The 22,143-nt window shown below is 37.1% G+C and overlaps 3 protein-coding genes across 5 annotated transcripts; all 3 read left to right on the top strand.

The window, feature by feature from the left end:
• The first annotated feature begins 1,337 nt into the window (after positions 1-1,337).
• LOC144712375 (uncharacterized) lies at positions 1,338-3,807 on the top strand. The gene is made up of 3 exons (XM_078586632.1): positions 1,338-1,569; positions 3,070-3,158; positions 3,333-3,807. Exons 1-3 carry the CDS (start codon positions 1,507-1,509, stop codon positions 3,625-3,627), a joined length of 447 nt encoding a protein of 148 aa, XP_078442758.1. The 5' UTR covers positions 1,338-1,506; the 3' UTR covers positions 3,628-3,807.
• Positions 3,808-5,173: 1,366 nt separating this feature from the next.
• Positions 5,174-9,521, top strand: SPPL1 (SIGNAL PEPTIDE PEPTIDASE-LIKE 1). 2 transcript variants are annotated; one of them, XM_078586053.1, is made up of 4 exons: positions 5,174-5,315; positions 5,849-6,749; positions 8,127-8,327; positions 8,815-9,521. In XM_078586053.1, exons 2-4 carry the CDS (start codon positions 5,952-5,954, stop codon positions 8,929-8,931), a joined length of 1,116 nt encoding a protein of 371 aa, XP_078442179.1. In that variant the 5' UTR covers positions 5,174-5,315; positions 5,849-5,951; the 3' UTR covers positions 8,932-9,521. The 2 variants fall into 2 exon arrangements, with proteins under 2 accessions (XP_078442179.1, XP_078442180.1); XM_078586054.1 differs by having other exon boundaries at positions 5,186-5,339.
• Positions 9,522-17,866: 8,345 nt separating this feature from the next.
• On the top strand, positions 17,867-21,232 carry LOC144712314 (Cytidine/deoxycytidylate deaminase family protein). Of its 2 annotated transcripts, XM_078586550.1 has the most exons (4): positions 17,868-18,224; positions 18,932-19,230; positions 19,901-20,243; positions 21,025-21,232. In XM_078586550.1, the coding sequence occupies exons 1-4, from the start codon at positions 17,901-17,903 to the stop codon at positions 21,049-21,051; spliced, it is 993 nt and encodes a 330-aa protein (XP_078442676.1). In that variant the 5' UTR covers positions 17,868-17,900; the 3' UTR covers positions 21,052-21,232. The 2 variants fall into 2 exon arrangements, with proteins under 2 accessions (XP_078442675.1, XP_078442676.1); XM_078586549.1 differs by lacking the exon at positions 21,025-21,232 and having other exon boundaries at positions 17,867-18,224; positions 19,901-20,596.
• Positions 21,233-22,143: the final 911 nt, after the last annotated feature.

Here is a 22,143-nt window from a genome sequence, read left to right as displayed (position 1 = left end):
CTTCATCTATTCCAACACTTTGGTGTGATAACATCGGAGCCACTTATTTGGCCAAAAATCATGTTTTTCACGCACGAATGAAGCATATCGAAATTGATTTTCATTTTGTTCAAGAACAAGTTGCAGCAAAACTTCTTGACATCAAATTCATCACAAGTTCTGGACAACTAGCCAATATCTTGACCAAGCCACTGTCAAAACCAATATTTTGGGAGTTGCGTTCCAAGCTCAACGTCTTCTTTGTCGCTGATGAGCTTGTGGGGGGCTGAAGAGAAATAGAGGACACGTCAAACCACGACAACGACCAATAGGGATCTTACTAACTCTAGATTAGTAAAAACAAAACACATATTTATAACTTGTTATGAGTATTAGACGGTTAGGATTAAATGTAAGAAAATCTAGAGGATTAGATAGGCTTCATCTAACGGATAGGATTACGTCTAGACAGGTTTATATAACCATTAGATTTTCTAACCAGAATAATTAAAATGGCAGTTCTAGATCTCAACCTATAACTGCCTCATAATTTATAATTACTATCTACAACGACCAATAGGGATCTCGATCTACATCCTGCTGTCATTCTTCTCATCCTCTCTCCTTTTCATCTATCCCCATTCTCGTTCTACCTTGACTTGTACTTCTATCACTCCGTGGAATGTTCTTTCATGGCTCTCTCTCTCTCTCTCTTATTCTCTCTCTCTCTCTCTCCGTCTGTCTCTCTCTCGTTCTCTCTCTCTCTCTTTCTCTCTCTTTCTTTCCCGTTCTATCTCTACCTTTGGCTCTCTCTCTCTCTCTCGTTCTCTCGCTTGGTCTCTCTCTCTCCTGCTCACATTCTCTCTCTTTATCTCTCTCGTTTGTTCTCTCTCTTTCTCTCTCTCTCTCTCTCGTTCTCTACCTTCTCTCTCTCTCCCTCTCTGGCTCTCTTCTCTCGTGCACTCTCTCTTCCTCTTCTGGTTCTCTCTCTCTCTCTCTCTCTCTCTCTCTCTCTTTCTCTCACTTCTCTCTCGGTCTCACTCTCTCTCTCGTTTCTCTCTCATTTCATTTACTATATATTTATTTTGTTTATTTATTATAAATTTGAACAATTCGATCCGATTAGATCCGAACTGCCAGTTCGAATCGAATCGGGTCTCAATATTCGATCCGAACATTGGGCCGGATCGAAAACACGATCCGCACCCGAACCGAAGATCATGTACGAATCGAATCTAACTCGGGTCTGATCGAGGTTCGGATTCGATCGTTATAATGTTCGATCCGATCGAACATTCGAACGATCAGATCGAATCCCCAATCCATAAAATTTCGAGTTGTCCACTCTCTCTCGGCAGCTAGGGTTTGAACAGGTGGAGAAGATAATAAGGAGAAGATCCATTCTCCTCATCGATCAGCAGGGAAGCTGACATAGATTGAAATCTACGTTGAATTTCATTCGTTTTGTGCGTACAATCGGTTTCTGCAGCTTACTGCCGGATTCTGGATTCTTCTTTTCTTTCAAACATGGCGGGAGAATCTACTACAAAAATACAACTCGTCACCCTGGCAACTGATGCTCTTGAGATTGTAAGTCTCTCTTTTCTTTGTCAATGCGTTAATCTCTTCAGTTCCCTTCTCTTACATCGGAAATTCCGTAGTGTTCTTCAACTATATGATAAATAAAATTTTCCACCTCACTCAGAACAAGAAGGGCAAAATCTCCCGTAAAAAATGTGCTTTGCAGCACAAAATACACGCCAGGAATCGCATCATTAGTTTAACTGTACCTACCTTTGGCTCACGGATCAATTATTTATGTTGTTGAAAGTAGTCTTATGAATCTTGAAAATGAATTCTTGGTGCATAGCTCAATGATGGAATCCCTTGTGGGAATCTATCTAATATCAAGAAATCGGAGAGGAAGATAGGATAGAGTTGGATGAGGAGGATGATAAAAAACTTGACGAATGCTGCAAGTCTGGCCTTCATCTAAAGTTGTATACCATCCTTAGGTTTAAGAATAACTTCATAGAGTCAAGAAGAGAGGAGATACATCGATGACTATTTGTACCCTTATGAAATCATGAAAGAGGAATATATATTTCCTAGTCTCAGAGCTAAATGCCTTTTGCTGGTCCTCCCTTTATAAGGTTTTAATGTGACTCTATCTCTCATCTTCATGACCCTTCTATGTTTTGCCATTTTACCTTTCCCTGATCTATTTTGTCCATTACGCTGATGGTACCTTGACCAAATGCCGTTTTTTAAGGGCTATCATTTTTTCTAGATTTTTTCTCTTACGGTGAGTATGTGGAAGTCATCTCAACTGCTGGAAATGCATTTGTCCATTTTAGATTAACTTCGAATCAGCTCTAATTAGGAATATCTGTAGTGGCAAGAAAAAGGTGCGTCAAGGGCATATTTGGATGAGGCTTCAAATTAGGACTTTTTAGGTTGTTTGAGCTGAGAACTTAAAGAATTTGCTTAAACTTTTTTAAGGATTTGTTTGACCGGGTGAGGTATTATATTTGTTTTTGTTTTTGGTTTTCCAAGTTAAAATAGATGAGTACTGTTTACTCGATAAGTGTAAGATAAAGCTCTTCTCAGAGTTACTCAGATTTCTTATTTGGAAGACGGCAGATATTACCTAGATGAAAGTATGCAAAGTTCAGTGAGATACCGATGACTGAGGCAGTATTTTTTTATAAACTGCAAATCCCATTTACTCACAATCCTAAATAACTGTGCATTCGGGAAATCGTAAATTCAAAAAGAATTCCATTAAAAATGGGGAAAATCCAGAGAATTCTTGCTAATTATAAAAATTTCGAAAAGTAACGGTTAAAAAATTCCCAGACTTCAGAAAATGTCATTTGTTGCCAAAATCGATGTCCTAGCCTGTAAGAATGAACTTGAATTCAATTCTAAAGATTAAAAATCTAATCTCTGCATTTTAACTAAATAGTTGGCCGAATTTGATGGAAATACAAAACATTGATCTATCATTTTAACGCTCTTTAAAGGCGATGCATACTAAATGGCTGTTGTCATTTTATAAAAGGAATCTATTCTCTCCTGTCTCGCCAGGCTAGTTCATGGGTCAGACAGACAAACGGATCAGCTATGGAGGAGTCGAATGAAGCCAGCGGCATGGAGTTTGAAGGCCGACCTTTAAGGTCTGTCTTATTTTTCGTATTTGAGTGATTCTAATCATTATGTTCTATTTCTTTTTCGTTGTTTATGAATCTAGAGACTGCAATTTTTTTCTTTATAGTTCGTTTAATGATTCGAATATGGGTTTTCTTTCTAGTTTTATTTAGTAATTCTAATGAGTCTACTATGTTAATCAGAATGGGCTTAGGATCAAAAGTCTCAAGGATTGTGGAGATTGCAGCGACGGATGACCCGGTTGAGAGGAAATTAATGGGGAAATTGGGCGTGGGAAAGAGGCAATGGCCTGCAAAATCTATGGGAATTTCTAAAGCACACTCAAAATCAAATAAAACCGTCTCTGAGGCGGATTCTGTTGACTCTGAGGAGGATGAATCTGAGAGCAGAGCCTCTTCGTTTGCAAAGAAGTCAATGGCCGCTGCCCCTGCAATCCCAAACTTGCACAAAAAGAGGAAAAGGAAAGCCAAAAATTGAGTAATTCTCTCCCCATGACTTTTTCATAACAGTGTTTTTCAGTTTGAAAATATTTTACTGAGTAGGATCGTCGCAAATGTAATTATTTTAGACAAGTCCCCACTAATTTTTTCCCTGCTTTTGTATTCGAGATCGCTGTTGAATGGAGATTTTAGGGTTTATAATGAACCCAACCCATTATTTTATGACCTGATTAATTCAAAAAAAATTATTTTATGACCTGTATTTGAAACTTTCTGACTTCCCTAAATTATTTGTTTTGGCATTCTTCTGGGCCATTTTTTGCATGAATGGATTTTAGTAAGGTAGATAAATGAAATGGAAGAGTATGTTTACAGTGAATGGCTTATTGTAATGCCTTGGATGTACAACACATTGCTTGTCACTAATTCAAAAAAAAAGCACATTGCTTGTCACATAGTAAATATACATGACAATATATAGGAATTAAGCATTATGAATTTAGACATTACTATGAATTAATATAGTGATATTTAGTGGAAAAGTTATAACTGGTGTAAGCAGTTGATTCATAAGTTAACTGAACAATTATTCCGAAAAGATGAGTTAAATGAACAAGGAGAAATCAAAATGAATTGTCTCAAAACATGCAATTGTGTCCATAATGCCTCTCACAGCATAGCTAAACTATCAATCCTCAAACACTAGAAATCAAAATAAAATATCTCATAATCAACATTATTTTCAAGCTTCCTGTTGGATAGACGACAGCTGAATGAATGGGTGTTATTTACTCTTCATTCTCAAACATTGAGCACGAGATAAAACCAAAAGTTGAAGGTGGACCTAAACAATATTCTGACTCTGTCGTGAGAAAAATGAGAACTTTTATAACATATTTTAATGACATATTTTAAGAGAGGGAACTTTAAAATATGCGGAAGTAGCAAAACTTGCAGGTGTGGCTTCAATCATGAGATAATATCTACAATCTAAGAGGCCATGAACAGAAATGAAACCAATATCCAATAAAGTTATAACTCAGTTTTAGACATTGTATCCACAAATCAACCAACAATGAGACTTTATTTGAAAGGAGTTGACTTAAGTGTACTATTTAGAACAATGAGACTTGGGCCATTTGGAGTTTTGTCTATTGTTTCCAAAACTAAGGCTTACAACAATGATACTTTATTTAAAAGAAGTTTACTTAAGCATATTATTTAGATCCCTTGTGACATTTTATTATCTATTTAATGAGCAGGTTATTATCACCGACACAATTTTTAATTAAAAATGGAGTCATGAACTCAGTTCTATTTGGTTTACCCGAGAGTAATTCTAAAAACAATGAGACTTTATTTGAAAGAAGCTAACATAACTGCATCATTTAGATCCCCTTTTACATTGTCTATTTAACAGGCAATTTATTATCACTCGCAGTGTTTTTAATTCCAAATGGATTAATAAATTCAAAAATTATATCCTGATATTTGGGAATTCAGAAAGAAAAGATTTAAGATTATTTAAAAAATAATCGCACTTTTAAGTTTTAACTGTTTCCGAAGCCGTCGTTGTCAGCAGTTGGGTTGTCGTCTCACGGGCATCGGAGTTGAAGGGGGAAGAAGTCGTAAAAGACGATTTTGGGGGAAATCTAGAGAAAGCCCTCCGCTCTCTCTTCTTGATTCTTCGTCCTCATGTTGTTAGCTCGATCTTGATTACTGCCGGTACTTGGCGACTACTGAAATTTGGTTCTTTCTCGAATTCTTTGCTTTCGAGATTTGTTCATTATTGTTAATTTACCTCTCCGCGTGGAATGACGTGGGTTTCTTAAGTTGTGGAATTCTACATTATCCCGCTTGATGTTAACTCATACTGGGTTTTTTCATCTTTCAATTTCGAGTGATCTTAATTCTGGTTCTATCTGTGAATCTTTTAATTCCCTGATACCTCTCAAGCTAACACAATGGTCCTTTCTCGAATTTTGGTTTTCGAGTTGCGTTCATATTGTTGCTTCTTGTGATTTAGAACGACTTGGGTTTCTTGATTTATGCAAGACTAGATTGTCTCCATTGCAGTCAACTCTATTTGGGTTATTTTATAATTCGATTTCGAGTGATCATAATTCTGGATTGATCATCGATTCTTTTACTTCCCTGATCTTGTGATTGAGAACGACTTGGGTTTCTCGATTTATAGAAGACTAGATTGTCACCATTGCGGTCAACTCTAACTGGGTTATTTTAAAATTCGATTTCAGGTGATCTTAATTCTGGATTGATCATCGATTATTTTTTCTTCCCTGATCTGTTTCAAGCTAGCTCAATTAAAAAAAACGGTATCTGATTCCAGAGGGAATTTCCATGGAGCCCCTATGGAAGCTCCTCCAATTGTTAGATCCTTCAGCTCTTTTGCTGATGGTAACCGCCGTTGGGGTGACTTATGCATCAGCGAGAAGAGCGCTTTCTCATGGCAAAGAAATGGAACGTAACAGGGATTTTTCTGAAGCATCAATCACCCTTGATCGGTCTCAAGCCCTAATGATCCCTCTTGCTAGCTCCTGCAGTCTACTCCTAATGTTCTATCTCTTCTCATCTCTATCTCTTCTAGTTACTTCCTTCACAGCCGTGGCCTCTGCTTCCTCTCTCTTTTTCTGCCTGTCCCCCTTCTTCGCCCACATCAAATCAAAGCTAGGACTCACAGATCCCTTAGTCTCAAGGTGCTGTTCAAAGTCTCTTACTAGAAGCCAAGTGATCTTAGTTCTTCTATGCCTGGGAACTGTATTTGCCTGGCTTGTTTCAGGGCACTGGTTTCTGAACAACGTGCTTGGAATATCCATTTGCATTGCATTCGTCAGTCATATTAGACTCCCAAATGTCAAGATATGTTTCTTGCTTCTCATATGTCTGTTTGTGTACGATATTTTCTGGGTTTTCTTCTCTGAGATCTTGTTCGGGGAGAATGTGATGGTGTCGGTGGCTACTCAGAAGGCATCCAATCCGATTCATAGAGTTGTGGACAACTTGAGTTTGCCGGGTCTAAATTTGATCACACAGAAATTAGAGATGCCAGTGAAACTCGTTTTCCCCAGGAACTTGGTGGACTCCTTGTTCAAGAGCAGTGAATCCATGGATTACTTGATGCTTGGTCTTGGAGACATGGTAATTTTATGCTAAGATTCTGTTCCCCCCTCAATTTTTCGTGAAGATTTGTTCTACCTCATTTTTTACTATCCGTGGGTCATAAAATAACCTCTTACATGCCATATGGGGAGGCCATATTTTCATCTTTTTTATTGTTTGGCAAGCAAGGACGAGTTCATCTTTGTTATTGTTCAGCATGGATGAATGACAAGGATGTTGATGACTCTTCATGGCCATAGTCATGATAGACGCTCAGAGAGAGTCACATTTGGATAAAAAAATTAATAAAATCATACGTATCATTCTATCATCATTGTCTGATGTTTAAATGATAATGATGATGACGAGACTCTGTCCTCAGCCATAGATGCAGTGGAGTGATGATGAAGATGATCGATCATCTCCATCAACCTGGATGCTGAATCCTAATCTGAATCATTTTCGTTCCAGGTTATTTTTTGCAGCATTTACCTTTTTCTTATGAGTCTCAATGCAGATGTCATAAAACTTGCTAGCGCATCAGTCATACTTGAAGCTTCAAGTACTCTAACTTTCTGATTACTTGAAAGAGGTTAATGTACTGTTGTTAGCTTGTTGTAGATAAAAAATTTTAAGATCTTGTTTCTTTTTTTTGAAAGATCTTGTTTCTACATACCAAAATCTGAGAATCTTCATTTTTTTCCTAATTAACTTGTATGTTAATTGACATGTGTAGGGTTTAGGATCGGTGGTTGAAGACAAATTCATATTGTCATCATTCTCATTGTCATCCATGTTTGAGCTTGGAGGAATGATGATTAAGATTTGTTATCAACTCATGGAAATAGTAATTGTCAACTCGTCATCTTCATTGTTTCTGCCTAAAATAGGGTTGACAGATGGTGACATATTTGTAATCATCATGCTTGTCGTCATTGTCGTCAACATGTTTGGGCGTAGACAAATGACAATGACGAGGAGGATTCATCATCAACTATGAATGGATGACGATGATGGTTCATAGTCATCAGTGTTGATGCTGAACCCTACTTGGATTGTCGTCAGTAACATGATGATTAATAATTTGTCATCATCCACCAATGGATGACGATGATGACGATTCATCATCATTGTTGACTTTGAACCCTAGTTGGGCTTTTGATGATGACGATGACGATTATGGATTTGTCATTGGCTATCAATGGATGACGAGGATAGTTCACCGTCGTCATGATTGGCACTAAATCCTAGTTGTGATCATTCACTCTTTTTTTAACTAAAAATCCTTTGTTTGATTATGGTTGAACTGTTGATTGAAATTGAATAGTATTTCATTATCAAGTTCCATTGATCCAGTCGCAGAGTTTTGTAGGTCTGGGGACTAACTTTGGAATCTTTCTGCTTAATAAATTCTAGGCTATCCCAGGAATGCTTTTATCCCTGGTGCTTTGTTTTGACCACCATAAGAGCAGGGAAATAACCTCTCCAAAGGATGGATCTTTCTCAAATGGCCGAAGATATATTGTGTATGCGGTGTCTGGTTATGCCATTGGATTGGTTGCTGCTTTAGCTGCTGGGATACTGACCCGTTCTCCTCAGCCAGCTCTTCTTTATCTGGTATCTAGTGCAATCTTACCTATACTTTTATAAATATGGATGTCTGTCAAAAATTATAATTATTTGAATACAACATTAAAGTGTATTTTTTTAACCCTGAAATCGCCCCTGAGTTTCATCGCTTCTCTTTTCTTTTCCCCCAGATTGAGTTACGGTTAAAGTCGGTTGAATGATATTCTAGTGATTATTCAAAATCTTTTTATTATAAATCATCTATTTTGCGCCATTTTTCTATAATTATGTGATCCAGTTGTTAATAATGAAGAAGGCTTATTCTTGAAGTTCATCATTATTTCTAGGGCTGGCATTTTTGTATAGTAGGAAGTTTTTGATTGGGGCATGATCGTTTGATGTCAATATACCATTAATTAGCGGATTATGTTAAACAAACAATTAATTGACAGTTAATATTTGTAGAGAAAAGTTGCCATGAATTTCTTGAATCTTTTGGATTTGAGATGGCAGCTTATTGTATCCTGCTATACAGGTACCCTCGACTCTGGGGCCTGTGATGCTTATATCATGGAGAAGGAAGGACCTAGCTGAGCTTTGGGAGGGTCCTGTTTCGACTTCCAGTGATAAGCTCCATCTTCTGAACGCTTAACTCTGCTCTCTTTCTCAATCTATCTCTCTGTCTCTTCCCCATTATTTATCTCCCTTTACTTTCTCTTTCCCTTTACTCACCTCCTTTTCTCTCTATTCCCTTTATCAACATTCTTCATCTTTACCATCTCTCTCTTCCCCTTTATACTTATTCTGAATCTTGACCATCTCTCTCTCTCTCTCTCTCTCTCTCTCTCTCTTATGTTATCTGTCTTCCAGATCTTGATCATTCCTCTCTTTCTCTCTTTTTCCCATTTATCTATCTTATGAAACTTTACTGTCTCACTTTCTTTTTCCTCCCTCTTCTCATGAATCCATCTCCCCAATCTTGAGCATCTTTCTCTTTATATACCTGTCTTTTGGAGCTTGACCATCTCTCTGTTTTCCACCTTTCCCCTTATCTGTATTCTAGACTCTGGCCCCTCTTCCTCTCCATCGTTTTATCATTTCCCCATTATCTATATATGCCCACCCACTAATAAATAATACAACTCTCAATCTCCTAGTTTTTCTCATTGCACTCTTGTTTGACCATTGAAGTATATTATTATGCCAAAGGCATGATCAATCGTGCTGTTTTTTGTGGCTCCATACCTCTACTGTTAAGGATCAAGGAAGTAGAGAGATTCTAGAGAAAGCATTGTTCTTCACATGTCATTTGAACTTTCTTCCCGAAGATCTTGCAGACAAGCTCAGTTAGGGTATCAACAAGCATGGAAAATTGAGCAAGAAAATGGTGGAAGAAGAGAGAAAAAGGTGCACAAGATTGTTTGCCCCAAAAGACCTAATTTTTATTCCATAGGGAGAGACCTCTTTATAGATTACATAGTGGGTTTGCATCTAAAATCTGAATCAATTTAAAATATAAAAAAATTAAGAGACATTATAAGAGGGCAATAAACTAAACATTCAGACAGGAGGGTTTATAATAAGGCTATAAAATGGATGGATTAACTTGTGAATTCTAACACTCTCCCTCAAGCTGGGAATGGATTTTAGCCATTCATAGCTTGAAAATAAGTTTCTTCTTAAGTGAGCTATGTATCTCTTTGGTAACGAGATCAACACATTGTTTTATAAGTTTGGCTTGAGAAGTACTGATGGTCCCACTTTCCAATTTCTCTTGAGTGAAGTGTCTATCGATGTCGCTATGCTAAGTGAGTGCATGATGAACCAGATTACAAATGATAACTATTGCAGACCGATAGTCACACATCAGCATGACAGGCTTGGTCTGATGAATCTGGATGTCTTCCAGGACATGTTTGATTCACAATGCTTCAAAAAAGTTGGGGCTAAGGTCCGAAGTTCTGCTTCTGCACTTGATCTTGAGAGAACAACTTAATATTTGCTTTTATGGGAGATAAGATTTCCCCCAATAAAGGCACATTAACCTGAGATAGATCATAGATCAATTCGATATTACAGTTATACTCAGCATCAGCGTAAAACCCCAATGCCAGTATTAGGTTTAAGTTTAAAAAATATGCCAAGTCTTGGGAAAAACTTCAGGTATCTGACTATGCCATAGACAGCTCCGTCATGGACTTCCCTCAGATCCTGCATAAAAATGACTGACTAATCTGACTGCATAGGAGATCTATGGTCTAGTGTGGGTTAGATTGATTAGTTTACTGAAAAGTCTTCTGTATTGTTATAGATCTTCTGGTGGCCTATCCTTTGCCATATTGATTTTATGATTGGGGTCAAAAAGTGGTAAGGGCTGGATTACACCGCAACAAGCCAATTTCCTAAGATAGATCTAATGTATTTTTAATTGGGTGATCATAGTGCCCTATGGAGTATAAGCAACCTCCATTCCTAAGAAGTATATTAGTTTGCCTAACCTCTTGATCTTAAAATCCTTGGAGAGCCTCTTATTAAGTTGGTGAATTTTTTAAACATCGTCCCCTGTAAAATTCATGTCATATACATATAAGAGTAATAAATTAGTGAAATGAAGAGTATTTTTGTGAAAAATGTGGTCCCTACTACTCTTTCGATAACTCATGGATTTCATGGTTTTTATTAATTTTCCAGACCAAGCTCCTGGACTGCTCAAGTCCATATGCCTTGTGTAGCTTAGAAACTAAGTTCTAAGTTCCTGCATGGTTCTTGTCCCATTCAGAACCTTATTAGGCCACTGGTTAATTAAGTGAGTGCCATTCATTAAGGCTTCATCCCACAAAATTATGGTACATTACTTTGATGATTTAGTGCCCTATCAAGGAGATGGCTAATTTTCCTCTCAGCCACCGCAGTCTATTGGGGTGTGTTGACATATGACGTCTCTTTGATTACTCCCTAGGCAGTAAAAAATGTTTAAAATTATTTTTTTCACTAATCGTTGGTATTTTGTGATTTAAAATGCCATATCCCTTTGTTAAATTGTACTTTAACCATATGGAAAAATTTCATAATAATTTGGGTTGATTCCGACTTGAGAATCATTTAGATATACCCATGTCACCCTTGTATGATCATCCATAAAAGTGATATACCAACTCTTCCCTCCACAACTATACATTATGGATGGGTTTGATATGTCCAGATGAATTAACATGAAAGGTGTAGGATAGCCATGAAAACTAGAAGAGTAGCTAGCATGGGTATGCTCAGCTCTCTAACATGTGTAAAAAATCAAATGAAGTATGTTGAGTTCATGGGATAACTCAGGAAATATAAGTCAAAAGTGGGAAATGTGTGATGACCCAGACAATGATGAAGTAGAGTGGCCTATTCGCCTCCCTTGCATCTTGGGAAAACTCTGGAGTTGCTTTCACTGGTGGCGGATCCACAAAGATGAGTAGATGATGTGTCATTCTTCAGCAAGGAACCCAATCCTCCTCCCTTGCATCTTATTCACCTAAAAAAACTCTTTCATCGTGATGAGTACATGATGTGTCAAGAGCTTGTGTAGTTGATTAATATACATGAAGTTAGCAGATAAACGTGGTACATGAAGTGATTTTTTTAAAGTTTCTGGATTATGCGAATAAGTATGCTACCTATACTAGAAATAGGAACTAAGTTCCCATTAAGTGTAAGGATACTCTTATTCAGAGAAAAGGGTTTATACTAACTGAATTGTTTATGGGGTGTCATATGGCTGGTTATACCTAAATCACTGACCGTTATTAGTTTCATGATATATAGAGTTGAAACTTATAAAGAAAACAAGTTTAGTTGATTGATTGATTTGTTTGACTTGTAATGAACACCTATTTCCATTATGAACTCATATCTTAATAAATGAGATAAGAAGGTAAGTAGAGGGTTTACCAAATTGAGCTTCAGATGGAGTCGATTTGGTAAAGACGGTCCAGATCCTGTGATAATTTTTTCACTTGTACCGATGTAGTTGAGGAGGGTCCCATTTCATAAGTAGCAACTGAGCTACCTTATATTGAAGCCGTTCCTCATACATAAGTCATAAATTTTGGCGATACAAGTGGCACACATGTGTACCCCACCATTGTTTAAAAAGAAGAAAATGCGCTGACGCAGTATGCGGAAATGTGTGCCACGTTTGGACGTGATGATGAAATATTCCCCGCTTTTTGACCTGAATGACACATGCCAGCTTTTCATTAATTAGAAACGGGGGAAAAGTAGGAATCTCATGACGTAGCCCACGCCGACGCAATGCCACCTCACACAATGATTAAATAATAAATTCATTGCTTTTGCCTCCTATTTATGCAGGTACTCATGGAATTCTCGGAGCATGCAATCATGGAAGATGAGATGATTTCACCAATGAATGAGTAGCTGACAATTGTATAAGTTAACTGAATATGAAAAAAGAGGAAGTGTTAGTGCCAATGATGAGGAGAGAGAAAAATAGACGGCTAGGATTGTTCCAACGTCAAAGTTCGACATCTGACAATCCAGAAGTCTGATTGAGCTGAAATTTTCCGGGATGTTTGGTCTTCATCCCCTATTTATATCAAAACCATTGATCTATAAATACAGGCATGCAACACTGTCAAATTCATCCTTAAACTTACTTCCTACTCATGTAGGCTTATTGAAAGATAGTGAGTTTTTGAGATTCATCAAGTATGTTCTTGTTATCCTAGGTCTGTGGGAAGAAGAAATAGAGAAGAAGGTGAACTTACCTACACTCACAAATCACCGTGGTCCTAGTAGAATCTAAGGATCTACGATGAGCATCTTCATCTTATGTTATTCTTTCTTGATTTCATCATTAGTGTAGATCAATTTCACAACCACATCTCACCATCACATCACCTCCATACGTTCTCTAAATCACATCTTATCACCTACACATCATCATATTATTGTTAACTTAGTCATTAATTAGCATATTCACCCTCTCTCTACCCCATCCCATCACTCTTTGTGTCTTCGTTATTTCATTCTCACATTCACTTGACCTTCTCAAACCCAAATTATCACAACCTAAAAACTACTCTCCTCTAAATAATGTAACTATCTCACCTCACATTTTCTTGTCACTTTATTTCGTAATTAGCTAATATCTCATCTCATCCCAATCACTATATTGAGAATATTAAATCCTTAATCACCATTCTCTATGGAGACAATTTCTAAGTGAGTACAGGTTTATATTTTTATTGAATAGTCTCAAAAATACCAATGACAAGTTTAAACCTTAATTTTGAAAGTATCAGATTCTAAACAATCTTTGTTTGGGTGTATCAATAAGTTTAGGAAGATGATTAATTGGTCAAGATGTGATCATCCTAGATCGGTATAAGAGGAGACAACTCAAAGAAGACTACGTAATGAAGTCTTTGGACAAGGTAGTAAAATATCGAAGAAGATTTTTTTGTGGAATTCCGTACGCATTAGTACTAACTTGTATGACTGATTAGGGTTTGACAATTGACCATATGTATATGGTAATTGATGATAGATAAGTTTCGTGAGTGAGTAGATACACTCCTTTGTTTCTTTTGTGGCTTGGCCACCCACATGTTGGAGTCTCCACCTTATTAATTAATATGTATGATGATATAGTTAATTAATGTGGAAGGATGTTAAAGGCTATTAGGCCACTAGAGGCCATTAACTAAATTCATAGGTGGGCATAGAAAATCACATGCAAATGGTCTTTTTAAAGCCGGAAGATATACTTATAGTTTGGAGTTTTTATGAAAAACTGACATATCTTGTGAGTAATAGAAATGAGATTCCCTACTATCAATATAAGAAAAGCTAGGATTTCCAAAAGAAGAGGACATTCATTTGATGAGAAATAAAAAGGAACATCAAAAATTTGTGTGGCTAAAGCTAAAGAAACTACTTTCGAAGTAACATAAATAAAAGCAACAACTTGGGAGAGTCAGAGTTGAAAAGAGGAATCTTCAATTCTTTTTGTCATTCAAAACAAATATATTATTAGTATAAATAGGGAAGGCTATGGAAAAAATTGACCCATGCTAGAATTGTTCAGCGGCCTTCCTCTTTTTCTCTCTTCTCCAAATAATTCCTCTTTATCCCTGATATGATTGAGATGGTGTAACACCAATGATAGAGGGTGAACCAAGCTCATCAAATCGAAGGAGGAGATTTGAGATGCTGAGGATCATGTGTATACGTCTAGAGGCTGCACATATGAACAATTAAACATATCTCACTCGAGGATCCAAAAAATCATGAATGTGCTTCGTACCAGGTGATTCAATTCAATTCCATAAAAGTCATTTCAATTCCATATTTTTGTTCATGTCATTTCAATTTTGTTAAAATTTTGTTGCTTCAAAATTTTTAAAAAATTCATTTAGATCAAGACCCAAGAACCCAACATGAACTTGGTCTTTTAGCACATGAGCGTGCTCCTCAAAATATGAATTCTTGACGGGTAAATAATAATATAATTAATTTTATATTGACTCCAAGGTAGAGGCACAGAATACTATACTTGTGTCCTCTTGGGTCAGACTGATAGGCTTTATTTTTAGGGTATTTAATGTATGGATTTTCATTTCTTTTCGTGTAGTATTTAATGTGCATTTGATGCACTCGCACCCACAGATCCTTATCTATGGGAAGCCTCAAAGAAGGACAGTATATCCAACATTTTATCAGGGTTTGAACTTCTAACCTACTTTTGTGCAGGGGATTAGACGAACTTAGAGGGAAATCTCAGGATCATGATCACAGGATGAAACATGCGGGCGAGCCTCCTCTGATTTTTTGAAAGGTGCGACAAGTGATCGATAATGACTCCATACTGTGTGATTTGTGAGGAATTTTTATTTTGTTAATCTTGAAAAAATAAAATCCAAAACTTGTTTATAATAATGAGTGGAAATGTCCCCCTCAAAGGGTTAGCATTCTAGCTTTTCTTTTCATTTGACTCGCTTAGCTTTGTGCGTCTCTTTTGGTATGTGCTCGATTAAGCTGATGAAGGGAAAGAGAGTTTCAACGTTAAGAAAAATGGTATTCTGATTCTTAAAAGGAAATAAAACTTCCGGTACAACATAAACGTATTTAACCATAAAGTTTCCAAGTAATATATTATCGACATAGTCCTCCAATTCCAGAAGGTTCGGGCTTCTTAACTTATGTTTGTCTGGAATTTTAGGAAGCACGTTTTTTTTTAGGCTCTGATGAGGAGGTGAACATGGCAAGGGATAGTATGGATAGGCTGGGGCCATTGAAATGAGAAAATGATGATTTGTAAGTGCCCTACAAATTGGAAAAGTAAGCTCTCTTATGTATGTTCCACCTGCAAAAGAGTAGATGTTGGGTAATGACTTTATCCAAGCTTATATAAAAATATTTACAATAAGGTTGATCCACTCCACACATCCCTTGTATTGTCTTTCCGAAGATTGTGCTGACAGGTATGGTTAGGACATCAACAGGCAAGAGAAAGCAATCAAGACAAATGATGAAGAACATAGTCAAAGGTTCACATAATAATTTGTCCAAACGACCTAAATTTTATCCCATAGGGAAATACCCCTTTAAATATTACATAGTGGGTTTGGATCTTAAAATCCAAATCCATTTGCAACCGTAAAAAATTATGAGACATTATAAGAGGGCATAGAACTAAATATTCATACAACATGGTTAAAGTACAAGAGGCTTTAAAATGTGTGGATTTAACTTCTAAATTCTAACAGAAAGGACATGAGGAAGGAGAAGAAAGTTCCGCACATTTTTCACTACAATTGGAACAAAAGGTACATGTTTGAAGTGATTACACATGATATTTATATAGCCAAATGATATGCAAAACCACTGAAAAAATTTGGACTCACGATGAGCCTGTCAGCATGCTTTGAATAAACGCTTCTATTAGTTTCCATAACTAACTCCCCATATATATATAGATACTGGTCCTGCAAATAGGAGGAAGAACTTTAACTGGTCCTGGCTGCAAGTTGACAGGTCCCATAATTCAGTTTTCTGTCTCTCTCGTCCATTGGCATTCTTTTCTAATGAGGATGAATAATTGATAAATAAAAAATCATTTTATATATGTGATTCAGACTCATCTATATTTGTTTGTCCTTGATCATATTCTGTTCAAATTGGAATTATGTATTTACTAGGCTGTTTGCTTAATCTTGGGCCATAGGTGGTCTGAAAATCGAATGCATTGAGCCTTTGTCAATAATAATTTGTGTTAGCAAGTCTGATATCTGAGAACCTGATGAAATTGAGAGGATTCTAGATGCCGGTTTTGGAATATCCCAATATTAGATATTAGGATGGATGCGAAAAGGCTCAAGATGGTGGTAGATGACGGTACTGGATATCATAATATCAATATCTGGATATCAGTTTAGTTTTATAAGGAGACATTGTCTGATATGGAGGAAAATGAAAAGAATAACATTATTTAATAGCTTTATTTCATGTTGAATGTACAAAAATATCATTGCTTTTGGACATAGATGGACATCATGATTGATTGAATAACCACTAGCTTATGAGTGCACGTTATGCAATAAGTTTAATGTTTGGACGGGTTATAACTTTTATTCTTCACTTTGACCAGGATAGTCTCAGTTCCATTTTTATGTACTCTCCAATGATATCAACCTGTTTGACTGAGCTGAATTTTATTTAACTAATTTAGAAATGATCTTTATTATTCAGACAAAGAAGAATATGACAGCCAAAAAGCTTAATTGCTTCTTTATATGTTTCATACTTATGAATTAAATCATTTAAAATATAATTTGATTTATGTTTCTAATATAAAAATCTAATATCTGAAACTGATATCAGATACTGTCATCCAATATTTTGATGATACCTGATATCGTCATCCAATATTTTGCTATCAGAAAATAAGATATTTCCCCTTTCCAAAATCTGGTACAACATCTATTCTGTGCCACGGCTGAACTTGTGGTGCACGGATTCACAATTCACCAGCGCACCGGCCCTAATCTTGTGCAACAAGTCAAGCAACCTTTGCAATTGCGACTTGTCTTAAAGTATATCAGAATTAGAAGGGAAATTAGTGGAGTCAGGACTGTTGAGAGAGAACGGCTGTCACGGATGACGGCCGTGACGGAATTTCTGAAAAGTTAAAACGGACAGAAAATACATATAAAAATTTTTATTCTTAATCTTTCCGGTGGCTGAGATTTTGCCATTTTGATTTCCTGGCATTTTGTGCAGAAGTCTGTTTTTTTTTTTTTTTGCATGCACAAACCGGCGCCGCCTATAAATAGTTGGAGATATACCCCTCTGTCCAAGTAGGGTTTTATTCACGTCACCGGTGACTGTGACACCGTCACAGTGACGGGGATGTGACGGGACGCCCAATGGAGGGACGGTGACGGAAACGTGACAGATTTTTTTGCATTTGATGGGACGCGTGACGGGACGGTGACGTTTCGTCATCCGTTCCGTCACGTCCGGGGCGTCACGTCCCGGACATAGCGTTCCCTAGACCCTATATATACGGCTGACAGTGAGCTAGATTGGAAGATCATCTAAGATCGCCAGAGAATGTTCATCTGCGCTGCGAAATTCTCGGGAAGTTTTCTGCGGAATTCTTGGGAAAATCTTGTCTTGCTGAAGAATGATGATCGCAGTTCGATTGGAGTCGCTTCAGACCGATTCCTCTTCCGTACGCGGACAATGCGTGGAAATTCAACTTGTGTACGATCGGAGGGTCGAGATGATGCGTATTACATGCGAAAATGCGTCGATTTGGCAAGGCGAGCTGTGGGATGTACGTCTCCCAATCCGATGGTGGGTTGTGTGATTGTCAAAGGCGGGGAGGTCGTCGGCGAGGGGTTTCATCCTAAGGCGGGGCAGCCTCATGCTGAGGTCAAACTCAATTTTCTATTTTTTGGATCTGATCTTGCTGCTAATGTTGCTGTATTCAGTGCATTTGTTTCCGGAGGTTTAATTCATGAGAAATTCACTGCGTTCATTTGCTCTTAGGAGGAAATCGAAGAATTTTTTCTTTAAAACTTGGGAATAGTGATCGAGAGAGAGAGAAAATGAAGTGATTTCTAGCTTTCTTCCTGCGTTTTTATGTGGATTGCATGCTTCCATGTGATGTTTGATAAAAAAAATGTATTAATTTATGTGGAAATTAAGGGCCTCCATCTCCAGGGTTCTGGTTGCTGAGGAATTCGATGTTTCCGTCTTAATCTAGGGAGGAAAGTAAAAAAAAAACCTTGGTTTTAAAACTTGAAAGTATTGATCGAGCAAACAAACTAAAAGATCCGTGTGTTTCTTCTTGCGTTTTTATGTGGATCACATGCTTTCATACTACGTTTACTGAGATATCTGAATTTTTTCAGTGCCTCCATCTCCAGGGATCTAGTTCCTGGGGAAATTCATTTTTTATATCTAATCTAGGGGAGGAGACTGAAATTTTTCTTTGTCTTAATAAGCTAGTTGATCTATGGGTTTACTTCAGCGTTTTTCTGTATATCACGTCCGTAAAAATAATATTTGGTAAATTATCTGAATAAATTAACTTCTATCGGAGATTTTCCTTAAAAAGGGATGATCAGTGAGTGCAGGTTTTTGCTCTGAGGGATGCTGGCGAACAGGCAGAGGATGCTATAGCCTATGTGAGTTTGGAGCCTTGTAACCACTATGGAAGGACTCCCCCTTGCACTGAAGCTTTAATCAAGGCCAAAGTTAAGCGTGTAGTTGTGGGAATGGTGGATCCAAACCCTATTGTTGCATCAAAAGGAGTTGAAAAGCTCAGAAATGCTGGAATTGATGTTGCCGTTGGAGTTGAGGAGGCCCTGTGCAAGAGACTCAACGAAGCTTATATCCATAGAATGCTTTCCCAGAGACCCTTCGTCACGATAAGGTTGTTCATGTCTCATTTCCCATGTTTTATCTTCAATTTGACATTTTTTACCGATTTTAACTGTTTAAGAACATAATTGTATCCACCCAAGACCTTAATTAGTAGGGGACATGTTAAAAAGAACGAAATTTATTAGACCCAAGACCAAGATCTATATTTATTTGGGATCCTATAACCAATAGCGTTCTTTGGTGTAATGTAATATGATCCCGAGCTGTTGAGTAATCTGTTGAAGATCAAATGGCTGTGTTTAGCCTGCTCTATAACTATGCCCATTTTTCTCTGCCATTTCCTTTTGTCTGTTGTCGTAAGATTGTGAGGATGAAGGGTCAGTTCTTGATCAATCTTTTTACGGAACTGGAAATGGGGGAACCTACGCCATGCACTACAATAAAAATTGTTGATGTCCACAGGGGGAAGATTGAGAGAGATGAAGAAGAGAAGTAGAGAGAGGAAAGAGAAGAGCAGCAATCAAGATGAAGATAAACCAAAAACTAAATTAACCACACGGCTATGGGGATATCAAGCCAAAGAAAGGAAATTGCATACCCTGCTTCTAATTAAGATTGATCGGAAGTAGTTTTCTAAAATTTTATCTAGTCTTTATGATCTGTTTTGGGATTAAGTTTTTTCTTTTGACTGATTTGGTTGCCTCCTGTCCAAATCCCAGATATACCCTTGCCATCAATGGCGGAGGAATCATAAATCACATAGAGAAACAGGAGAAGGAACTGGGGGGATACTATTCTCTTTTATTGCAAGAATCTGATGGGATCATAATCTCATGCAGTTCATTAGAGCAATATTCAACACTCCCAACCTCACAGGAACCTGGAGCCAAGCAGCCTGCTATCATCATCATTGTACCAAAAGAGGGCCCACCATTGAGCATTCCAGCTTCAGTCGATCCTAGCCGTCAGATTATGATCTTTCTGGAATCTGGAGCCACCATTGATCCAGACACGGAGAAGACCTTGAATCTTCTTGGTATTGAGAAGGTTATGCTTTATGAGGTTAGTCTAACCCCAATTCTTGAATATTGCTATGTCCAAGGGATGTGCAGCCTGCTGCTAGACGTGACCAGTGGCTTTACAAGCATCAATGAGATGCTTAAAGAAGCTATGGTGGAAGGGTTGGTGCAGAAGGCAGTTGTTGAACTCTGTGATTCACAGAAATCCCAACAAATGGAAATGGAGCCTCCATTGATGAAGATGGAGTGGCCTTTCCATTTGAGAAATCTCCAGTCAGTGGCCTCTAGGGGCTGTATAGTATTGGAAGGCTACATTGCCTAGAATATGCCACTGATATTATAACAGATCTCATTTTTTTTAAAGGGTAATCTCTCTTGATTATTGATCAAAATAAAGTTTAATCTACTTCTTTTGCATTTTATGAACAAAATGATAATCCATTTCTTGTTAAAAATACTTATATAAAACTACCATGATAGCATGAAACTTATCACACCTAACATTGCAATTTTTATTGTAATTTCATCTATTTTATATGTTTATTTTTATTGAAATTGTCATAAATGCATGTTATTTAAGCTTAAAACAATTTATTATATTCTAAAAATAAAATATGTTCTTGCTCAATTTTCTAACATTTCAATGAAATTTTAATATTTTAATGTTAGAATATATATTTCTTGAATTATATGAGTCTATCTAAGATTCAAAACACAATTTCACTTGATTTAATCCGGTCTGCCTGGTGTCGTAGTCTGATTCTTCTGGATTGCTTTGTTTATAAAAGGCCTAATTTTCACAGTAAATGCGTACTGATCTGCAGGTCGCATGGAAGATAAAGAAAATCTGAGATTTAATTGAAACAATTGCGCTGATTGCTTTTTTTGTGGTAGCACGCATGGCACATCACGATTTTGAGAAAGGAGAAATGAATTAAATACACTGCAAATATCCTGATTTATATATATATATATGGAAAATGTGGTGAAGCCTGATTGGATGCATCATTTAAGCTAGGATCTTCCTGCCAATCATTATTTCTTTGTTACTAAATTGAGGAGACGTGTTTGTGTCGAATTAAATATGTAGGTTTGAGGCAAAAGATTGGCACTTATGTCGAAATTGAGGGCACATTTCAGCGCTTGATTGAAGAAAATATTTCAACATAGACTTGGATGCAAAATCATCTGGTAAATCCAATGATTTTGCACCCGCAAACGAAACTGAATCAATTTTCCGACTCCAAAACATGATATCTAATGACATATAAGAATTGGCCTAAAATATTTAACATTAGTTTTGTGTTTAATGATACAGCCTTAGCTCAAGACCAACAATAGAAACACAACTTGAACCCATGTGACTTGCTGTACTTGAAGCAGCCAAGTCCTGAATCTACATAATTAGCCTCTCCAACCCTTGAGTCCACAAGTGAGTTGTGCGTAAGTCACAAGCACTAGCGTACTCTCACACAAAGTGAACACTCAAAGTTTCTACACAATAAAATACTTCAATAATCATCCTTCATTGGTATATGGGGCCTTATATATCCCACAAAAGGCACATAGTCGTCTATAATGACAGTACCCATTAAAGAATAGCTTAAAACATTGGAAAAAATAGCCAAGAAAAAAACAGAAGATCAGTGCCCTGAGCAGACATATTTTATAGATTCTGGGGCCTGTAGAATCTGTTGGAAGATATTGTGTGGTAAAAGAAGATTCTGACAAGACAAAATTGAATATCTGCAAATCCGAAAAGGTGTAGCAGAGAATTTCTATAGATTCTACCAAAAGAAGTATCAGTCTGAGAAAAAGTTATCTATGTACTTTTCTGCACATCTTGTCAGATTTTAGAAGGATATCCTTCTTGGGCCACCAGTTGCTAAGGGGCCTCAAGAAACAGGCTCTTGGGCTACATCATTTACCCCCCCTCTATCCTA

The sequence above is a fragment of the Wolffia australiana genome, chromosome 14 (assembly GCF_029677425.1).
Source record: "Wolffia australiana isolate 7733 chromosome 14, ASM2967742v1".
In the NCBI taxonomy this organism is placed as follows: Eukaryota; Viridiplantae; Streptophyta; class Magnoliopsida; order Alismatales; family Araceae; genus Wolffia; species Wolffia australiana.
Note: the sequence above shows the minus strand (reverse complement) of the source record. Positions and strands in the feature narration are given on the sequence as shown.

Bases quoted from the DNA above. Each gene is read 5' to 3' on its own strand.
- LOC144712375 (XM_078586632.1), top strand. From the start codon at position 1,507: ATGGCGGGAGAATCTACTACAAAAATACAACTCGTCACCCTGGCAACT. The intron at 1,570-3,069 runs GTAAGTCTCTCT...CTGTCTCGCCAG, and splicing joins CAACTGATGCTCTTGAGATT to GCTAGTTCATGGGTCAGACA. The intron at 3,159-3,332 runs GTCTGTCTTATT...TATGTTAATCAG, and splicing joins TTTGAAGGCCGACCTTTAAG to AATGGGCTTAGGATCAAAAG.
- SPPL1 (XM_078586053.1), top strand. From the start codon at position 5,952: ATGGAGCCCCTATGGAAGCTCCTCCAATTGTTAGATCCTTCAGCTCTT. The intron at 6,750-8,126 runs GTAATTTTATGC...AATAAATTCTAG, and splicing joins TGCTTGGTCTTGGAGACATG to GCTATCCCAGGAATGCTTTT. The intron at 8,328-8,814 runs GTATCTAGTGCA...CCTGCTATACAG, and splicing joins AGCCAGCTCTTCTTTATCTG to GTACCCTCGACTCTGGGGCC.
- LOC144712314 (XM_078586549.1), top strand. From the start codon at position 17,901: ATGTTCATCTGCGCTGCGAAATTCTCGGGAAGTTTTCTGCGGAATTCT. The intron at 18,225-18,931 runs GTCAAACTCAAT...CAGTGAGTGCAG, and splicing joins CGGGGCAGCCTCATGCTGAG to GTTTTTGCTCTGAGGGATGC. The intron at 19,231-19,900 runs GTTGTTCATGTC...TCCAAATCCCAG, and splicing joins AGACCCTTCGTCACGATAAG to ATATACCCTTGCCATCAATG.